Genomic DNA, 15,758 nt, shown 5'->3' with positions numbered 1-15,758 from the left:
GTGTGTTTTGGATCATTGTCATGTTGGAAGACCCAGCCTCGTTTCATCTTCAAAGTTCTCACTGATGGAAGGAGGTTCTGGCTCAAAATCTCACGATACATGGCCCCATTCATTCTGTCCTTAACACGGATCAGTCGTCCTGTCCCCTTGGCAGAAAAACAGCCCCATAGCATGATGTTTCCACCCCCATGCTTCACAGTAGGTATGGTGTTCTTGGGATGCAACTCAGTATTCTTCTTCCTCCAAACACGACGAGTTGAGTTTATACCAAAAAGTTCTACTTTGGTTTCATCTGACCACATGACATTCTCCCAATCCTCTGCTGTATCATCCATGTGCTCTCTGGCAAACTTCAGACGGGCCTGGACATGCACTGGCTTCAGCAGCGGAACACGTCTGGCACTGCGGGATTTGATTCCCTGCCGTTGTAGTGTGTTACTGATGGTGACCTTTGTTACTTTGGTCCCAGCTCTCTGCAGGTCATTCACCAGGTCCCCCCGTGTGGTTCTGGGATCTTTGCTCACCGTTCTCATGATCATTTTGACCCCACGGGATGAGATCTTGCGTGGAGCCCCAGATCGAGGGAGATTATCAGTGGTCTTGTATGTCTTCCATTTTCTGATGATCCATCCATCCATCCATAGATATATAGATATATATAGATATATAAATAAATAAATAAATAAAAGAGTGGCTTCAAACTGCACAAAACTAAAGCAGCAAGGAAACATCGCCTGGGATAATTTTCATGGATAATTTTCATGAAGGAAATCCTACAAATGAAAAATCAAATGTGAATTTTCCCGAGCCAAGAGCAATTGCAGTCAAGTCCAAGTCAACAGCAAAAAGGGTGGATTTGCAATAATCTTCTTGCAGTTCACTCACTTCTTGCAACTAATGGATTACAATTCAGCTCAGATGGTAATACTAGATCAGGGCTCGGAGGAAATGTGAATAGACTAAAACAATCCTCTGAGGATCAGATGTGCAGTGGAGTTTAAAAAACAAAAAAAAGAATTCTGGTTGATCAAAAGTGAGGAAGAAATATGTCACTGATGGAGACTCAGCTGTGACCAGGTCCCTCATCAGCTAATGTTTTCTGAAGTATTTCCTAACTTTGATACAGAAGATGGTAGCTTCGCTAACAAAATTAGCAAACATACACATTTAGATGCACTTCTGGGAGTCCTTATTAGAAAAAATGAGTAACTGCAGTGGAAAATCATGTGATACCGTTCATGGGTACACTGAAAACACAATAATTAAGATAATCCTGAAAGTGCTGACAGGCACATTATAAAACAGCCATCCAGAACTACAAAGGACCCTCACCCCGCAGCTGGAGACAGGGACTAGCAACGGTGATGGGAATCAGTGCTGCTGGCGGATGAAAGAAGCCTGCTTTGGTCAAAGAGATGGGCGCTACAGCTGTCAAACACACACACAGCAAGCAAAAGCAGACACCGACACACAGGCTTAAGACTCGGCGTACAATAATGAAAGGTGTTCCAGCAGCTTTCTGATATCAAAGTGTTGGGTGGGGTGCATTCACAATGTCACGCAGTCCCTGGGGTATCATTAGTAGCTACCATACATCTTAATATGTCACAACATCACAGCTGTCAATCACACTGAGCTCGTATATGGGTGCCGTATGAATGTGCACACAAAGTTGTGACAGTTTTTCCGCATCTGTCACTAACATAAATCCCATCATTGCTGCCCATCTGCCCGTCCGTCCGTCTATCCATCCATCCCTTGGCCTGCGGTTTGCCTCAGGCTTTTAAAGCTGCCTGGCAGACAGGCAGTCAGATATCTTAATCCCACAACAATAAGTAAACAGGGGTGTGGGGGATCTGTCTTTGCAGACAGTCTTAACCTACAGCTGCATAGAAAAGGCTTCAGAGAGGCTTAGTCCTGCCTCAGCCTACCGCGTCACCCACCCAACCCTCTTATCAATTGGCTAGACGTGGAGAGCAACGGAGGAACAGAAACCGTTCCACATGACTTATATGTCTATCGTTTTGCCAATTACGATCCCTTTTTCACTGTTTATCAGTCTACTTAGCCTTATAAATGCTTAGATACCTACGGTAGGTCGTCACATGCTTCCTCGAATATGATGCAAAGTTACATCAGAAAAAACGCAAATGTCAAACTCATGCTTGCACTAGAGAGAAAAATCACAAGCTTTATAGATCTCCTTCTGTGTATGTTTACTTACATCTGTCAAAAACATTTAAAACCCTATATATCCATGCTGAGAATACCTACAACATCCAATTACATCTGACTACAAGTTTGAGTAAATCAGAACCTAGGCAAGTCCAGTGATTCATTACTTAAACCTAAACAATGAAATACAACATCTGGGTGTATTTAAAGCAAAAAAGTCATTCTTAGATGTAACAAGGTAAATGTGGCAGTTTATCATGTTTAGGACTTCAGGCCCTATAATCCAGTGCTCACCCAAAGCCAGCTCCAGACAGAGGCGGGGATGCTGACGGGGGTCAGGGCGTTTCGTTTTAGGAGCCGTTTGTTTAATCAAAAGACCAGACTGGCTGTTAAGCGGTGAGACGAGAAGGACTATGCAGATAAATACTGAACTTTGAACTGTGTTTGATAGCTTTTATCCAAAGGCTTGGATTGATAACAAAGATGCACACACGCACACTGGGACGAGGCATAGACGAGATGTAAATGCCACAATGTGCAGGTCAATGGCAATCAACCCATGAAGTCTCCCTCTGTGTCACGCAGTCTCACCAAGCTGCTGTGAAATGTGTTTTGAAGCTTTTGGAGTAAACGTTTGTGTCAAGTTCAGCTTTTTCGATCCACGAACTTGAGCTGCTTTTTAAGATGAACATAACCTTTTTGCATCCTGTGTGATTCAAGAACCTTTTAGTTTGCTTCAACAAACAAGTCCTCTGAACTCTCTGCACAGAAAACCATTTGGTATTAAAAAGCGTTGCACTGTAACGTACTTTTCGTTGCATATTTAATTAAATGACTTGTTAGTGACTATGAACATGACCTGTTAGTTCATCGCATAATATACATGATATATATGCTGTATGATATAGATTTTTCTATGTTACAGCTTTAAAACAAAATGTATATTAAAATATGTCTTAAAAATGTATTATAAATATATTTTATTTATAATAAAATATTTCATATATTTTAATAAATAAACGTAATAAAACAAAAATGTTGAGTCGTGTGATTTATGTTAATATTGGGAATTTTAAGTTGCTCAATTCTGAGGAAACACCTTCGTTTATGCATGAAGGAACAAGGACTAAAACCCAGACAGAAAAGAGACACCAAGCCCAAAACAGGGGGAAGAGGGAAGCAATAAATTTAATAAATAAGAGCAGAGCCAAAAAGAAGAAAGCTGCTGAAAACCCAACAGGAAAAACAGACATGCAGGAGGCTTCACACTAGCTTTATTTAAACAGAGGAGAAACACGCAGGTGAGACAGGAAAGCAAGAGTACATCCTCTTAAAAACATGGAAAATAAAAAAGGAAAACTTCACACAGACAAAGTAGCGGGTTTAACAGAAAAAGAGAGCTAAGTTTAGTGATTTAAACCAATGTGACAGAGAGGAGAGTCAGACGCAGTGATGAATTTAGTACTGCATCGAGCTATGAGTCACTTTTTAAAAGGGGAACAAAATGGTGTGGCAGTTAGCGGTGCTGGCAAAGGGAAAGCTCTCAGATAGATGAATCTGCTTCCAAACCACTGATGGCTAAAAAAAAACTGTACTGTAGTCACACTAAGAGAAAAAACGTTCTCCCCATAATTTCATTGGTGGTAATGCTCATAACGTTACACAGATAAAAATGAATATTTTCCCAAAGTGCTTTGGTTTCATTTCAATTCCTTAATTTTCAGTTAAATCTTTTCTGTGTGCATGAGATCATCCACACACTTAAGACTCGGTCAGAGCTGAAAGTATCGTCTGGTCAGAGACTGATTGTGAATGCAATTATGCGAGTGTGCGTCCACGTAGCTGTCTGCAGATCTGTGTGTGTTTCTGTTACTCTGACCGCGAGTGGGTATCTTGCTGTGCGTAGGCGAGTCCCCGTACATCTGCTCAGCCATCGCTCGGATGTTTTCGGTGTAACTGTTACTCTCGTGGTCGTGGAGATCATCCAGCGTGCGGCTACGCGTGCGCCTGCCCTCGTGGCCGCGTGTGTCCACGTCACGCTGCGTGTTGCCCTGAGAGTCGCGCACACTGTGACCGCATGCGTTATCGAGCGTGCTGTGGGCGTGCGCGTCCGTGAGCGTTTGGCTGCATTCACACCTTTCCCCATTTAGATTTCCCTCTGTCGGCTTGTTTGAGCTGCGCACTGTTTGGCGGTGCTGTGCGTACTCGCCGTCATCATCGCTGCACTCATTACCCCTTTGTCTGAACCCAAATGTGTAACCGCTACGCCCGTGAGTGCGGCTAAATCCATAGGTGTATCTGGTGTGCGTCTCCCCTGGCCTCTGTGCGTAACGCTGCCTGTGGCTCGGAGGCAGCGGCTCGGTCGCCCGCCGCCTCAGCGAGGGGAGGAAAAAAGACGAGGAGCGGGGAGGCGGAGATGGCTGCGATTGGTGGCGGCCGTCACCCGTTCGTACCTGTTTGCTGTAGCCGGCTTGAATGTTGGGTTGATGGTTGGTGGAGATGTTTGAAGTGGAGTTGGCATTCCCCATCTGCAAAGCAAAATAAAGTCATTTTGACGCATTTATAGCGACTGAAGTGGCACAAAGCTTATCGAAGGCCTCCTAAATAAACAACACTGTTATCTGCTGCTTCTTGTTTGGGTGTCAACTTAAACTTAAAGCTGTAAAAATCGCCTACCTTTTCTCTGGGTTGATTTTTTATTTTGCGTGAAAAAAAAAAAAAAAAAAAACTGTCACGAGAATGTAGCTTATGCAGTCTTAACAGCCAAACAAATCACACAGCATGACAGTCGCACGGGGAGCCTTTATTTTCATTATTTCTATCCAAAAGTGTTTATGAGAAGCACTTCTCTACGATGACTGAGCTGAGGGGCTTTCTGAATACTGGAAAAGGTTTTGTTTGTCACAGAAAAAAAAAGAAAAGAAAGAAAGAACACCATCTGTGTCACTCCACAATCAATTTAACTGGGTTTTGTAAAAAGATTTAGTACTTCAGCCTGATTTCACATTGCCAACCCACTTACTGTTTACTGTATAAGCAGCACTTTTTTTTTTTTAAGTGTAAGCCTCAAATGATGACAACATGAGAGAAAAAAATCATCCTAAAGCGAATTATATGTTTAATTGATTCTGCTGTCAAAACTGTGGCAGCTGCTTATGATGTGAATAATCTTTGAACGTATAAGGGTGTGCAGAGGATTTCATAATGCAGCAGGCATTCCCTAATGTACCCGAATTCATCCAGCCCGACTCTGGGAATCTAAAACTTTTATTTAGCTCATAAGGAAACATGAAAAAACATGCAAAAGTTTTGGAATAAACGGGCGTACTCATCGCCTTGGATATTTTCTGGATTAAAGAGTTGAAAAAGACTGATGTCTGCAGGACTGTATCAAGACAGAGCCATCGTGGCTCCTTCCAAGCCACTGATGTGAACCTCTCTGCTCTTTCCAAGGCTTCAGACTCCAAAGACCTCCAAAATTACGCCTGAGCACTTCCGTGGCCTAAAAACGTCACTGCTTTCCATCAGTTAAATTTTTTTTATTAACAGCAACATCTTAGTTGGCGATGAAGCTCTCGATTTCTGAAATACAGCTCTCAAAAAAAAATCCCACGATGCCACAGAAGTTGGCTCTGGGATGACAAAAACAAAGCTTGCTGTACCTGCTTGGGCGCTCGGAGAACAACCACCTGGATGGTGCCTCTGGTGTTTCCTTCCGACGACATGGACCGCCTCAGGCCCTCCATGGCGGCGTTGTTGGAGCGCCCGACCAGCGATTCGCCGTTCACCGCTATCATCTGATCGTTTATACACAAACGGCCATCCTGTTGGGAGAAGACGACCGTTAGGTGCGCTTTAAGAGAAAACCTGAACGTGTCCTTTGCGGTCACACTTTATTTACTCAATTTAAGTAAAATAATAAAATGAGATCAAAGTGAGCAGAGCGTAAAAAGATTAAAACGAACTAGAATGGGTACTGATAAAGTTTTAAAAGTAAGGAAGAGAAATTTGGAGAGGTATAAAGTGTGTGTGGGTGTGTGAGAGAGAGGCCGAGTGGGAAAGAAGAAAATGGAAGAAGGGGTAGGCAAGAAAATTGTAGAGTTAGCAATCTACTGAGAGCGAGAGAGCCATGATAAATACATAGAGCAGCTAATGGAATAGCCTCCGTGGGCACTAAATCACTTCTAAGTGTTTTAAATAGCAGCCTCTTGTAGAGAGGCAACACAGAATAGTGCCCTGGAGGGAGAGCGAGGGAGCGAGGGAGGGAGGGAAATGAACGATCCAGTGAGGGAGAAGGAGAGAGAGGGGATCAAATGAAGAGAGTGATGCAAAAAGGCAATAAATGAAAGAAAACACAAGACGACACAGGGAGAGACTCCTGTGTGTGAGAAAGTCTGAAGATCCCATTATGGTCAGTGCTGCCCTTTGACCCCACCGCATTAACAAGGCACCGTTTAGGCTGACCTCAAAAATGACACCACACACACACACGTACGCGCACACCCAGAAGCACACCCAGAGTTTAAGGCCTGGCATCAAATTCAAGGATGGCATCAAAAATTGATGCTTATCCCAAATACGGCAGACGCCTGTGATATTCCCCATTAATTCCTTCATTCTCCATGTAAGCAGCTGCAGCACGATACATGTAAATTTAATTTGTTTTCTCAGCATACTCTTTGAAATGATCGTGTGACAGGATTAGGGGTAAAGTCAAAGAACTTTCTTTTTTTAATAATATATATATATATATATATATATATATATATATATAATTGAGGCCCCCGGCCTGACACCCCTCCTCCCACCCTAAAACTATTTAATGGAAATAGGTTAGATCTCGCCACGTCTCTTCCTCATCTCCTCCTTTTCTGTGCCTGCTGTGTGATGATGTGTGTGTGTCAGTCAGGCTCAGGGGACGCCCGGGTTCCCCCCTCTGCACCGGCCTGCCGCTGCAAACTCTCATCAGGGCCCTTAGCTGCTTTTCATTAGCATGAATCGACGTCGAGGAGGAGACACACGCACACATACAGTATCTACTCTTACGCGCTGCGTTCCTGCTGAGTGTCTACACTTTTCAATTTTCTTTTTCTCCTCTTATTCCGCCTCTTTGCGTCGCTCTCTCGTTCGATACAGCTCATCTCTTCCTTCTCAGATTCCCTCCCTTCTTGCACTCGTTCACCCGCTGTCTTCTTTCATTAGGCTCCTTCCCTCCGTTCCTCGCTGCTGTCTGTCTCCCCTGCCTCGCTACTCTGTCCCAGAGACCAGTTTCGCAGCCAGCCGCAGATCTTACGACGACATTCTGTCGGAGCGCTATCCGCATCGGCAGATGTCTGAAAACTACTTCTGAAGGCACTTTTGGGAGCCTCTGTCTGGCCTGCCTGATCCCAGAACAGCTATTTATCTACAACGGCACACTCGTCTTTGCGCCTCCTTGTCGTGCAGAGCAGATCTGGGGGCAGCGACGAGAGGCGCAAAGACTTGTGACATTTGCTGGCGGACACAGATTGAGGCCAAGCAGAGGAGTCTCCAAAGTGCTGAAATAGGATGTTTTTTTTCCTGATGCACTCACAACTTGAAGTGAGCACTGAGTGATATAGATAAGACTGCTGCAGTGCTTATGTGACAAGGCCACTTGGGGTCAATGGGTGTCAAAGGTTAAGGGAAACCAAGAGGGGGTGGGGTTGGAAGCAGAGAATGACAGGAAATGGGAGAGAGGAGATGACAGGAAATGACAGAGAAAGACATCAGAAAACAGGGGAAATAGAGTGACTAAATACAACTAGATGAAACAAAAAGAAAGACAATAAGAACAATCCCCATGACATTTCTTCTATGTACCTGGGAGAAACAAAAACTGAATAAAACGATCAATCAAAGAAGCCTGAACAGTTTAAGTCTGAGATTTAAAAAAAATTGCAGATCGATTCCTAACCTGTAAATCCCCCAGGAGCCGTTTCTGCTTAGAACAGGGGAAATATTAGCTCATTTCACTGCTTCAAATGACAATTAAAATGCCTTTTTTGTTCTGGTGAGATGGATTTTGTTTTTCTTAAAGAAACATGTCAACATACAGGTCTTCTTCTGTCCTGTAAAAATATAGTTTTTCACAGGACTGCATAGAGTCCTGTGAAAAACCAAGTACACTCCATGATTCGGTGACTTGCAGAACTACCTTTAGCAGCAATAGGTTGAAGTGATGGTTTTCTCCGTCTCTCACATCACTGTGAACTTTGGCCTGCTCTCCTTTACAGCGTTGGTTTGGGGGACTTTATTGATGCACAGCTCTCTTAAGGTCGCACCAAAGCACTTTAATCAGGTCTGAGTTGGACCGCTTCATTGTAGGTTTTTCTGCTTGCGGTCATTGTCCCGGTGGCCTCATATTCAACTTCTAGAATAATTTGTTATGAGTTTAATGACTGCAAGGTGCCCAGGGCTGCAAAACAAGCCCAAATCATCACCCCTCAACCATCGTGCCTTAGAGGTGGTAAGAAATATGCTGGGTTCACCATTCTACCCAAGGATGCTGTGGCGCGCAGAGTGAAAGAGCCAGGGATCGAACCACCAACCTTCCAATTAGCAGTCTATCCTTTCTGCCTCCTTTTTTCCATCTGTACTTTGAGTCTTGTGGTTTCCTCAGATACAACTTTGGAAACCTAAGCCATTTTTAGAGAGAAGAGGCTTTCTCCTGGGAACCCTTCCAAACAAGCCCTACTTATTCAATTAGGGTTAGCAAGAGTTTCCATAATGAAATTACTAATACAATGAATAGCCTTTTAAAATGAGTAATAGGTCAGAGGGTTGGTTGAATATTTGAAATACTAAGTTAATAGTTGTAGATGGCTGAAATACTGAAAGTTATCCAGATCCAGTTTAAAATACAGTCACCTGAATGTGAAAGGTGTTGGAAGAGTTTGTGAGGGTTATGTCAGGTGAAACAGGCTGGGAACCATTTGTTAACAATTACACTGAGCTCACAAAGTGAGCTGTCTGTTAGCCCCCCAGCAACCCTGAACTGGATAAGATGGATGGATGGAAGGAAGGAAGGCAGGAAGGAAGAAAGGATGAATGGATGGATGTTACATAAAAGTGGGATCTAAAGGCCTGAAAACATGGATGTGTCTATTTCATACCTTATAAGCAGCCCCTCCATGAATGATTGACTTGATGAAGATTCCCAGGTCCTCTCCGGTCTCCCTGGACTTGTTCCCCTTTAGGCTGACCCCCAGGCCGGCCGAGCCCGTTTCATTGAGCGGGATCTCGTACATCAGCTGCTCCCTGCCATCCTCCATCACCCGACTGCTCAAGTCCTCCCCTTTCTGAAAAACAGTAAAGAACAGAGGCTCAGGTGTTATGTAAAACACTATAATCTGTTCACACATACACCTAGAGCATACTTTACATGATAACTGCTGAGTGTGATAGCTGATGAGTGAGGCAGGAGCACCATACCCAACTGAACTGACTGATAAGGCATGTACCTACAGCACAGTGCACCGACTATACTCAACACCACGAAAAAAAAAAAAAAAGGAGGAGTGAGAGATGGATTAAAGAGATGGAAGGCAGCTGTGGGGAGTGAAAAAAAAAAAACTGAGAGAAAAGGAAAGGAGACGGCAGGAGTGTGTGTTGTGTACTGGAAAGACAGATGAAGGTGTAGCGAGAAAAATAAGCACGCTACTGTAGAGAGGTTATTCCATTTGGAGATGAAAGGCGTAGACGGAGAGCAAGCCATTTCTAAAGGAAACATAATAACCTTTTCATACCTCCTCCTGGAGCCCTGTGGGGGAGGAAGGGGAAGGAGAGGAGAGGAGGAGGGGAGAGGATGGTGGCGCAGAGGAGCATTTAAAAGTAATAACCCGTCCCTGAGGTATATCCACTTCTTCTCTCATTCACCCCCCCACCTCGTTACATTTCGTCCTAATCTCTCAATCTCACTATACGTCCCTCCCTTCTCCACCTGCGGGTTCTTTCCTCTACTTTCTGACGCTCTTTTTTTCTTTTCACATCCGCCACCCCACGCCCACACCCTACCCGTCTGCTGCCATTTAATGTGAGGAAAATGACCAACAGCAGCACTGCTCCGAAAATGAGACGAAGGGGAGTGAAAGCAAGGGAGAAAGAGGCGACGGAAAGAGAGAAAAGGAAAATGTCTGTCATTAGAGGACGACAAAATGGAGAGCAAGCAAAAGGGAAAATGCCAGGTTCAGACACCCAGGGGGGAAAAGAAAGAAAGAGAGCCTGCGGAGGGGAGTCTCCTCAACACCACTTCACTCCCAAGCTCCTTTTTTTATTTTTGAGAAAAGAGATGGAAGGTTAAGAGGGGTTGTGTGTATATGCTTGTGCTACACATCTCTCGCTCTCTCTTTTTATTCTTGCTCGGGTTGAGGCGGAAAGTATGCGAGAGGTTTCAAAAAAATACGGCAGAGACAATAGGCGCTTTAAAGTCAGCTCTGACTCATAAGATAAGTAAATGTCAGATTGGATTTTGTTAGGAATATGCATATACATTATCACCGCCACGCCGGTTGTCACAGCTTTAAAGATCTGAGTACCCACGGCAGGATTGCGGGAGCCTTACATCACACACCTCACTCTTCAGTGAAGCAGGAATCCATATTCACATTCCCCTCTCATCGTGGCACAGTGCTGAAGGATGTGGGAGTCAAATATGTCCTCAAGTATAATTTTAGCGAGAGAAAAAGAAAAATTCACTCTTCCTGACTCGCTGTGATCCTCCAGACCTGCAACACCGTCTCCCCCCTTGTCAGCGCTGCTTTGTCTGGGTGCTTAATTAAAACAACAGCCCGTTAAAGCCTTCGAGCCTGGAGGGATAGTCAGCTCCAAAGAGAGAGTCAAACCTCTCGACTAAGTGATGGGAAATGAGGGAAACCTAGAAGGCCGTCTGCATGGTAGCAAAGAGGTAAGCACTGATCCGATACACTGTGCTTGGTCAGTTCTATAAAAACAGTCACCTATTTTCAGGTGCTCAAATTCAGCTTACTTGTAGGCTGCTTTACAAAGAGGTGTTATCAAGTTCTTCTTCTTTTTTAATTAAAAGTGTTATAGCTCTGGGACCACCTGAGAGAAACACCAGTAACAAATACAGCAGGCATCACTGTCATCAGATATGCCCTTGATTAAATCAGAAACAAAGATGAGCTCAGTTGGAGGAGGGTTTCAAAGTGGCATGCACTGTACAGTACAGCAAACCTAGAGCACTTATAGTTTCATCACAATATAAAGAAGAATTAGACAGAGGTGGGAATTAATAAGCATTTGCATCCTGTGTCGTCTTTGGAAAAAGAAACGGTCAGCACTTTTTTTCCATGTGAATATACGATGGCTGCCTTTGATTTCATCCTTATTTGTTTCTCATCTTCTTCCAGTTATCCAGTTCAGAGGGGCTGGAGTCTATCCCATCTGTCACATGATGAAAGGTATGCACTGGATGCACTCACACTCAGACTTACAGCCAATGTAAATCACCAGCTAACTTGACACGCATGTGTTTGGATGGTGGGAGGAAGCTGACTTGACTCTTGACTTGATGAAGTAAATACTGCCCACCCCTGCAGAGGACCGGGTGGGCAAGCTGACTGGGATTTATTCAGCTCATTTTCATTGTACGTCACCAAGTTACAACAGCAGTCATCTCGAGGCCAAAAACCCCACAACAATATAGACATTAGGAACCCGACAATCCAGTATGAGCAAGAGATCTGCAACAGTAGGTGGAAATAAAGAACCAGCTCACTGCTGCAACCAGCTGGAGTGGGAGTCGAGAGAAGAGCACAGGGAGGTGACTAACAAACCAGACAAAGCACAAACTTTGGCAGAGAGACGACAAAGTTGAAGACAATAGCAGCACATGCACAGGAGAGGAAAGTGGAGGTAGTTTAGCAGCCTGAGCCTATAACCTGATCCAGATGATAAGATATAATGAGGCCCGATCATCCAGGACTTTGTATGTGAGGAAAAGGATTTGAAGGATTTGAAATTCCACTCTGGATTTTACAGGGAGCCAACGAATGAGACAGCTCCGTCTTTCCAGTCCCTGTTAGTGCTCTCACTACAACTATTAGCAAACCCCAGTAATAAGGACTTACTTCTTATCAAACTGCAATGTCCCTAATTCAGGTCAGGTCTCTCACACCTCATTTTCCAGTCTTGAAAACAGAGGTTAAAGAAACCTCAGTTCAAAAATGTTCAAGACCCACCTCAGAGTAATATGGATTAGCCCAGAATTGCCCTCATCTCCCTGGTGAGGTCAAGAGCTCTCCTTCTCCTATCTCACGGAAAATTCCGTTTTCAGTGCACGTGCACTGAAAATTTCCAGTTTCTCCATTACTCTTGTCACATCATTTTCTTGCATGAAGTAAACTTTAAGGTGCACATACATCAGGCTGCACTCAAATGACAGTACGTAAAAATGTGTTTGAGTTAAGAGGAGACTTCAAATCGGAAATAGGGTCATTTCTGCGTTTTCATTTTACATTCTGGCCTACAGAGGTACCCCAATCTGCACAAAACATTCAAAAATGAAACGATAGCTTTATCGTTACACATCTTTAACTCGGTGCTCATAATCAGTTCCACGATACGAATAACGAGCAAAACCCAACCTTCAAAAGTCACAGAATCTATTTTCTGCTCGAGTATGATTTGAGATTTTCAGTCGGGGCTTATTTTTATCAACAAGGCATTTCAGAGTGCTGCTACTCAAAACCAGAGGCATTACAAAGACAATCTGCTTCTTCCTGCTTGAGAGACACTTGAGAAGACTCAGGTGGCAACCTGGGAGGTTTCAAATACCTCTGTGATCTAACTGCAATAACACACGAGGTGAAGGTGGACACATCAGAGCACAGCAGGCTCTTGAAAAAAAGACACTGAGAAGTTATTAAAACAAGATGTTTATTTATTCTAACTCACTGCTTATTTATATTTATTTACACAACCAAGTGATTCTCAGTAGTGGTCCAACCACGCAAACCCACTCCCACACATCGCTGATATTCCCGCTAATGCCCGTTCCTTGGGGGCAAATGGCATCCTCCAGGCGAGTGGGGCCCCTTGCCTCTCCCCTCCGCTGTTAGCCCTCAGCAATGGATCTTTAACAAGCTTTTAGTCAGGAGTGAGGCCACCCTCTTCAACACCCAAATGAGGGGGAAAAAAAGGAGCTTTTTCTTACCCCAGGGCGGGAGGCAAAGAGGAGATGAGGGGAGGAGGAGGGGTGACACACGGCGATTACACACAGAGCCTTTTGTCGCTGAGGATTTCTAAATGGGGGGTTTCAAAGCGGGGGGATTAGCGGTGAGAGCGACATTCAATTAAGATGCGATCTCGCCGCGCTTGACGCCGACGATGGAGCTGCCAATTAATCGCCTTAATGTCTTGCCTCCTCGCCGCTTTACACCTTTACCTCACAATGAAGAGAAAGGAAAATAAAAAATGACTGATTGGGGGATAATTCTGGAACGGCGTGAAGAGCTCCAGACAGGGAAAATAAAAAGAGAAGGAAGAATGACGGGATGTGTACAAATAAAAAGAAGACAGCCAAAGAGGCCAAGTTGATGAAAAAGACAACAGCAACACAGCAAAGTTATTTTTCGCCTCACAACCTGCTTTTTCCTGTGAGCTGGCCCTGGGCTTGGTGGCAGGAGTGGGTCAGCCATGTGCAGAGTGACCCCCCCATCCTGTCCTTGGCATGACAAACACACACTTTCTCTCACGCACACATATATATCCTGCTCTTGACAAAAACCCGCTTAAAACAGAAAAAAACATTACAAAGCAACTCTCTAATCTCCGCCCCGAAACAAAACGAGGCCCCGTGAAATAATGAGCGCGCCGAGCGGAGGAGATGCAGAAATGCTGACAGGAATGAAACTGTGATTAGAAGTTATCACTTTTTAATTACTCAGAGAGTGTGCGCTGGTGCAGGAGATGGGGTAGAAAATCGACGGCTTTTTTGTATCCTAATAAGGAGGCTAATTCACACGCTTTATTGTTATTCTTTTGACTACAACAGACCAGCATGCCTCCCAGCGCCGCTGAGCGCTTTCACAGAACCGCACGCTGCTCATGAAACATCAGTAACTCCCCTCCCTCCATTGAAACTAATCAATCAGCAGTTCAGCCAGTTCCTCTAAAAGTCTACTTTACTTGTACAAGCGAGATAAAACAGACTATATGAGCACCGGAGGAGAGAATCTTATGGGTTGGCAGCGGTCGCACGGGGAGTATAAAAACTAGACTTGCAGTGTCATGCTTCGCTTCAACTTGCTGTGCCACCAAGTGCCTGCTCTGCTGAAGTGCCCCTTGGCAAAACACTGGACCCTGATCAGCTGCTCCACAGCTGGTTTGACCTCTAACCTCCCCGTGTGCCTCAGTCAAGGCCTTACTTGTTTAATTTCAATTAAATTTGATTAATTTTTATGCGTGCATACGTGCAGCCTCCTGAAAGTAATGAATTCTACCAAATTTCACAAAGACATTGAAGTTCTGGCACAAAGTGAGCACCGCATTAGGTCAGTGAGGCCTGATAGACCGACAGATCAGCTGCTCTCAGTGTCAGCCCACATCAGCTGATGGATCAGCTGAAAGCATCCTCCTGACTAATTGCATGTAGGATGCAATCTTTAAGGCTACATCTACACTAATCCGGATAAATTTGAAAACGGCGTTTTCGTCTAAAAACGCTCTGCGTCCACACTATCGTTTTCATCCACACTGAAAACGCAACGTTCCTGTAGTGCGCACGCATGAAAACTATTCGACCTGCGTCATTTCCGTCAGCCGTTTGTTTACTTTCCGTCTCTTTGACACGTCGAGGAGGAACGTCGAGGTTTATCTGGAGCATCTGGAGCTATGTACAAACTGTTAGGGCTGTAAAAATTGGGAGCAAATAGAACAACTGCTGTACAATGCCGTCCGCCACCTTAGTTGAACTGGTCACATGACTGCATCATATGACTAAAATGCATCATTGTTTTCAAAAGCCTCTGTTTTTGCAGTCTAAATTTCAAATGTATCCACCTTGGAGAGCGTTTTCAAAAAGCTCAGTTTTCCTTAACCAAAAACGCTGCTTCAGTGTGGACGAAAGGCGAAAGGACGAAAGAGAAAAAGATGCGTTTTCAAAGGAAAACTTATTAGTGTGGACATGGCCTAAGTTGGTCAGGCCTGCTGTGACATGCAAGCCAATTTGCAACCCACCTCCACCCCAGCTCCTCTTTTACAGGCTATTTCTGATTAGACCTGTCACTGACACCTTGCTCTGAGCCATAAAACCAAATATAAATTAGCTGCAGATGAAAACAACAACCACTGGATGTAAAACCACTGTACTGAACTACAGACACTATATTGATAATCACTTCACCTGAAAAACTGGATTTGTGCACTACTCCACTACTTACACCCTGACACTAAGGATATTCCATCAAGCACCACTATGGGTTTAAACACAAACCAGCAAACCTAAACAATCCAGTGGCTATATATTGTTAGGATTAGTTTTAGTGCTAAAAGGCATGAAAAGCAGCAGGTATTACAGCTGGGGGATACACTGTTTACGATGA

At 44.2% G+C, this 15,758-nt stretch overlaps 1 protein-coding gene across 3 annotated transcripts in view; it reads right to left on the bottom strand.

Annotated features, from left to right (window-relative positions):
* Positions 1-15,758, bottom strand: part of pard3ba (par-3 family cell polarity regulator beta a) — a 275,607-nt gene that overhangs the window by 115,247 nt on the left and 144,602 nt on the right. For all 3 annotated transcript variants that reach the window (XM_085266407.1, XM_085266405.1, XM_085266406.1), the window contains exons 11-13: positions 9,309-9,494; positions 5,838-5,999; positions 4,629-4,703 (exon numbers count right to left, since the gene is read on the bottom strand). In XM_085266407.1, the coding sequence (XP_085122533.1) occupies positions 4,629-4,703; positions 5,838-5,999; positions 9,309-9,494 (423 nt within the window). The remainder of the gene's footprint in view (positions 1-4,628; positions 4,704-5,837; positions 6,000-9,308; positions 9,495-15,758) is intronic.

Source organism: Mchenga conophoros, linkage group LG23 (assembly GCF_057382185.1).
Source record: "Mchenga conophoros isolate Kocher_MC1m ecotype Shallow Benthic linkage group LG23, M_conophoros_male_GT1.1, whole genome shotgun sequence".
In the NCBI taxonomy this organism is placed as follows: Eukaryota; Metazoa; Chordata; class Actinopteri; order Cichliformes; family Cichlidae; genus Mchenga; species Mchenga conophoros.
Note: the sequence above shows the minus strand (reverse complement) of the source record. Positions and strands in the feature narration are given on the sequence as shown.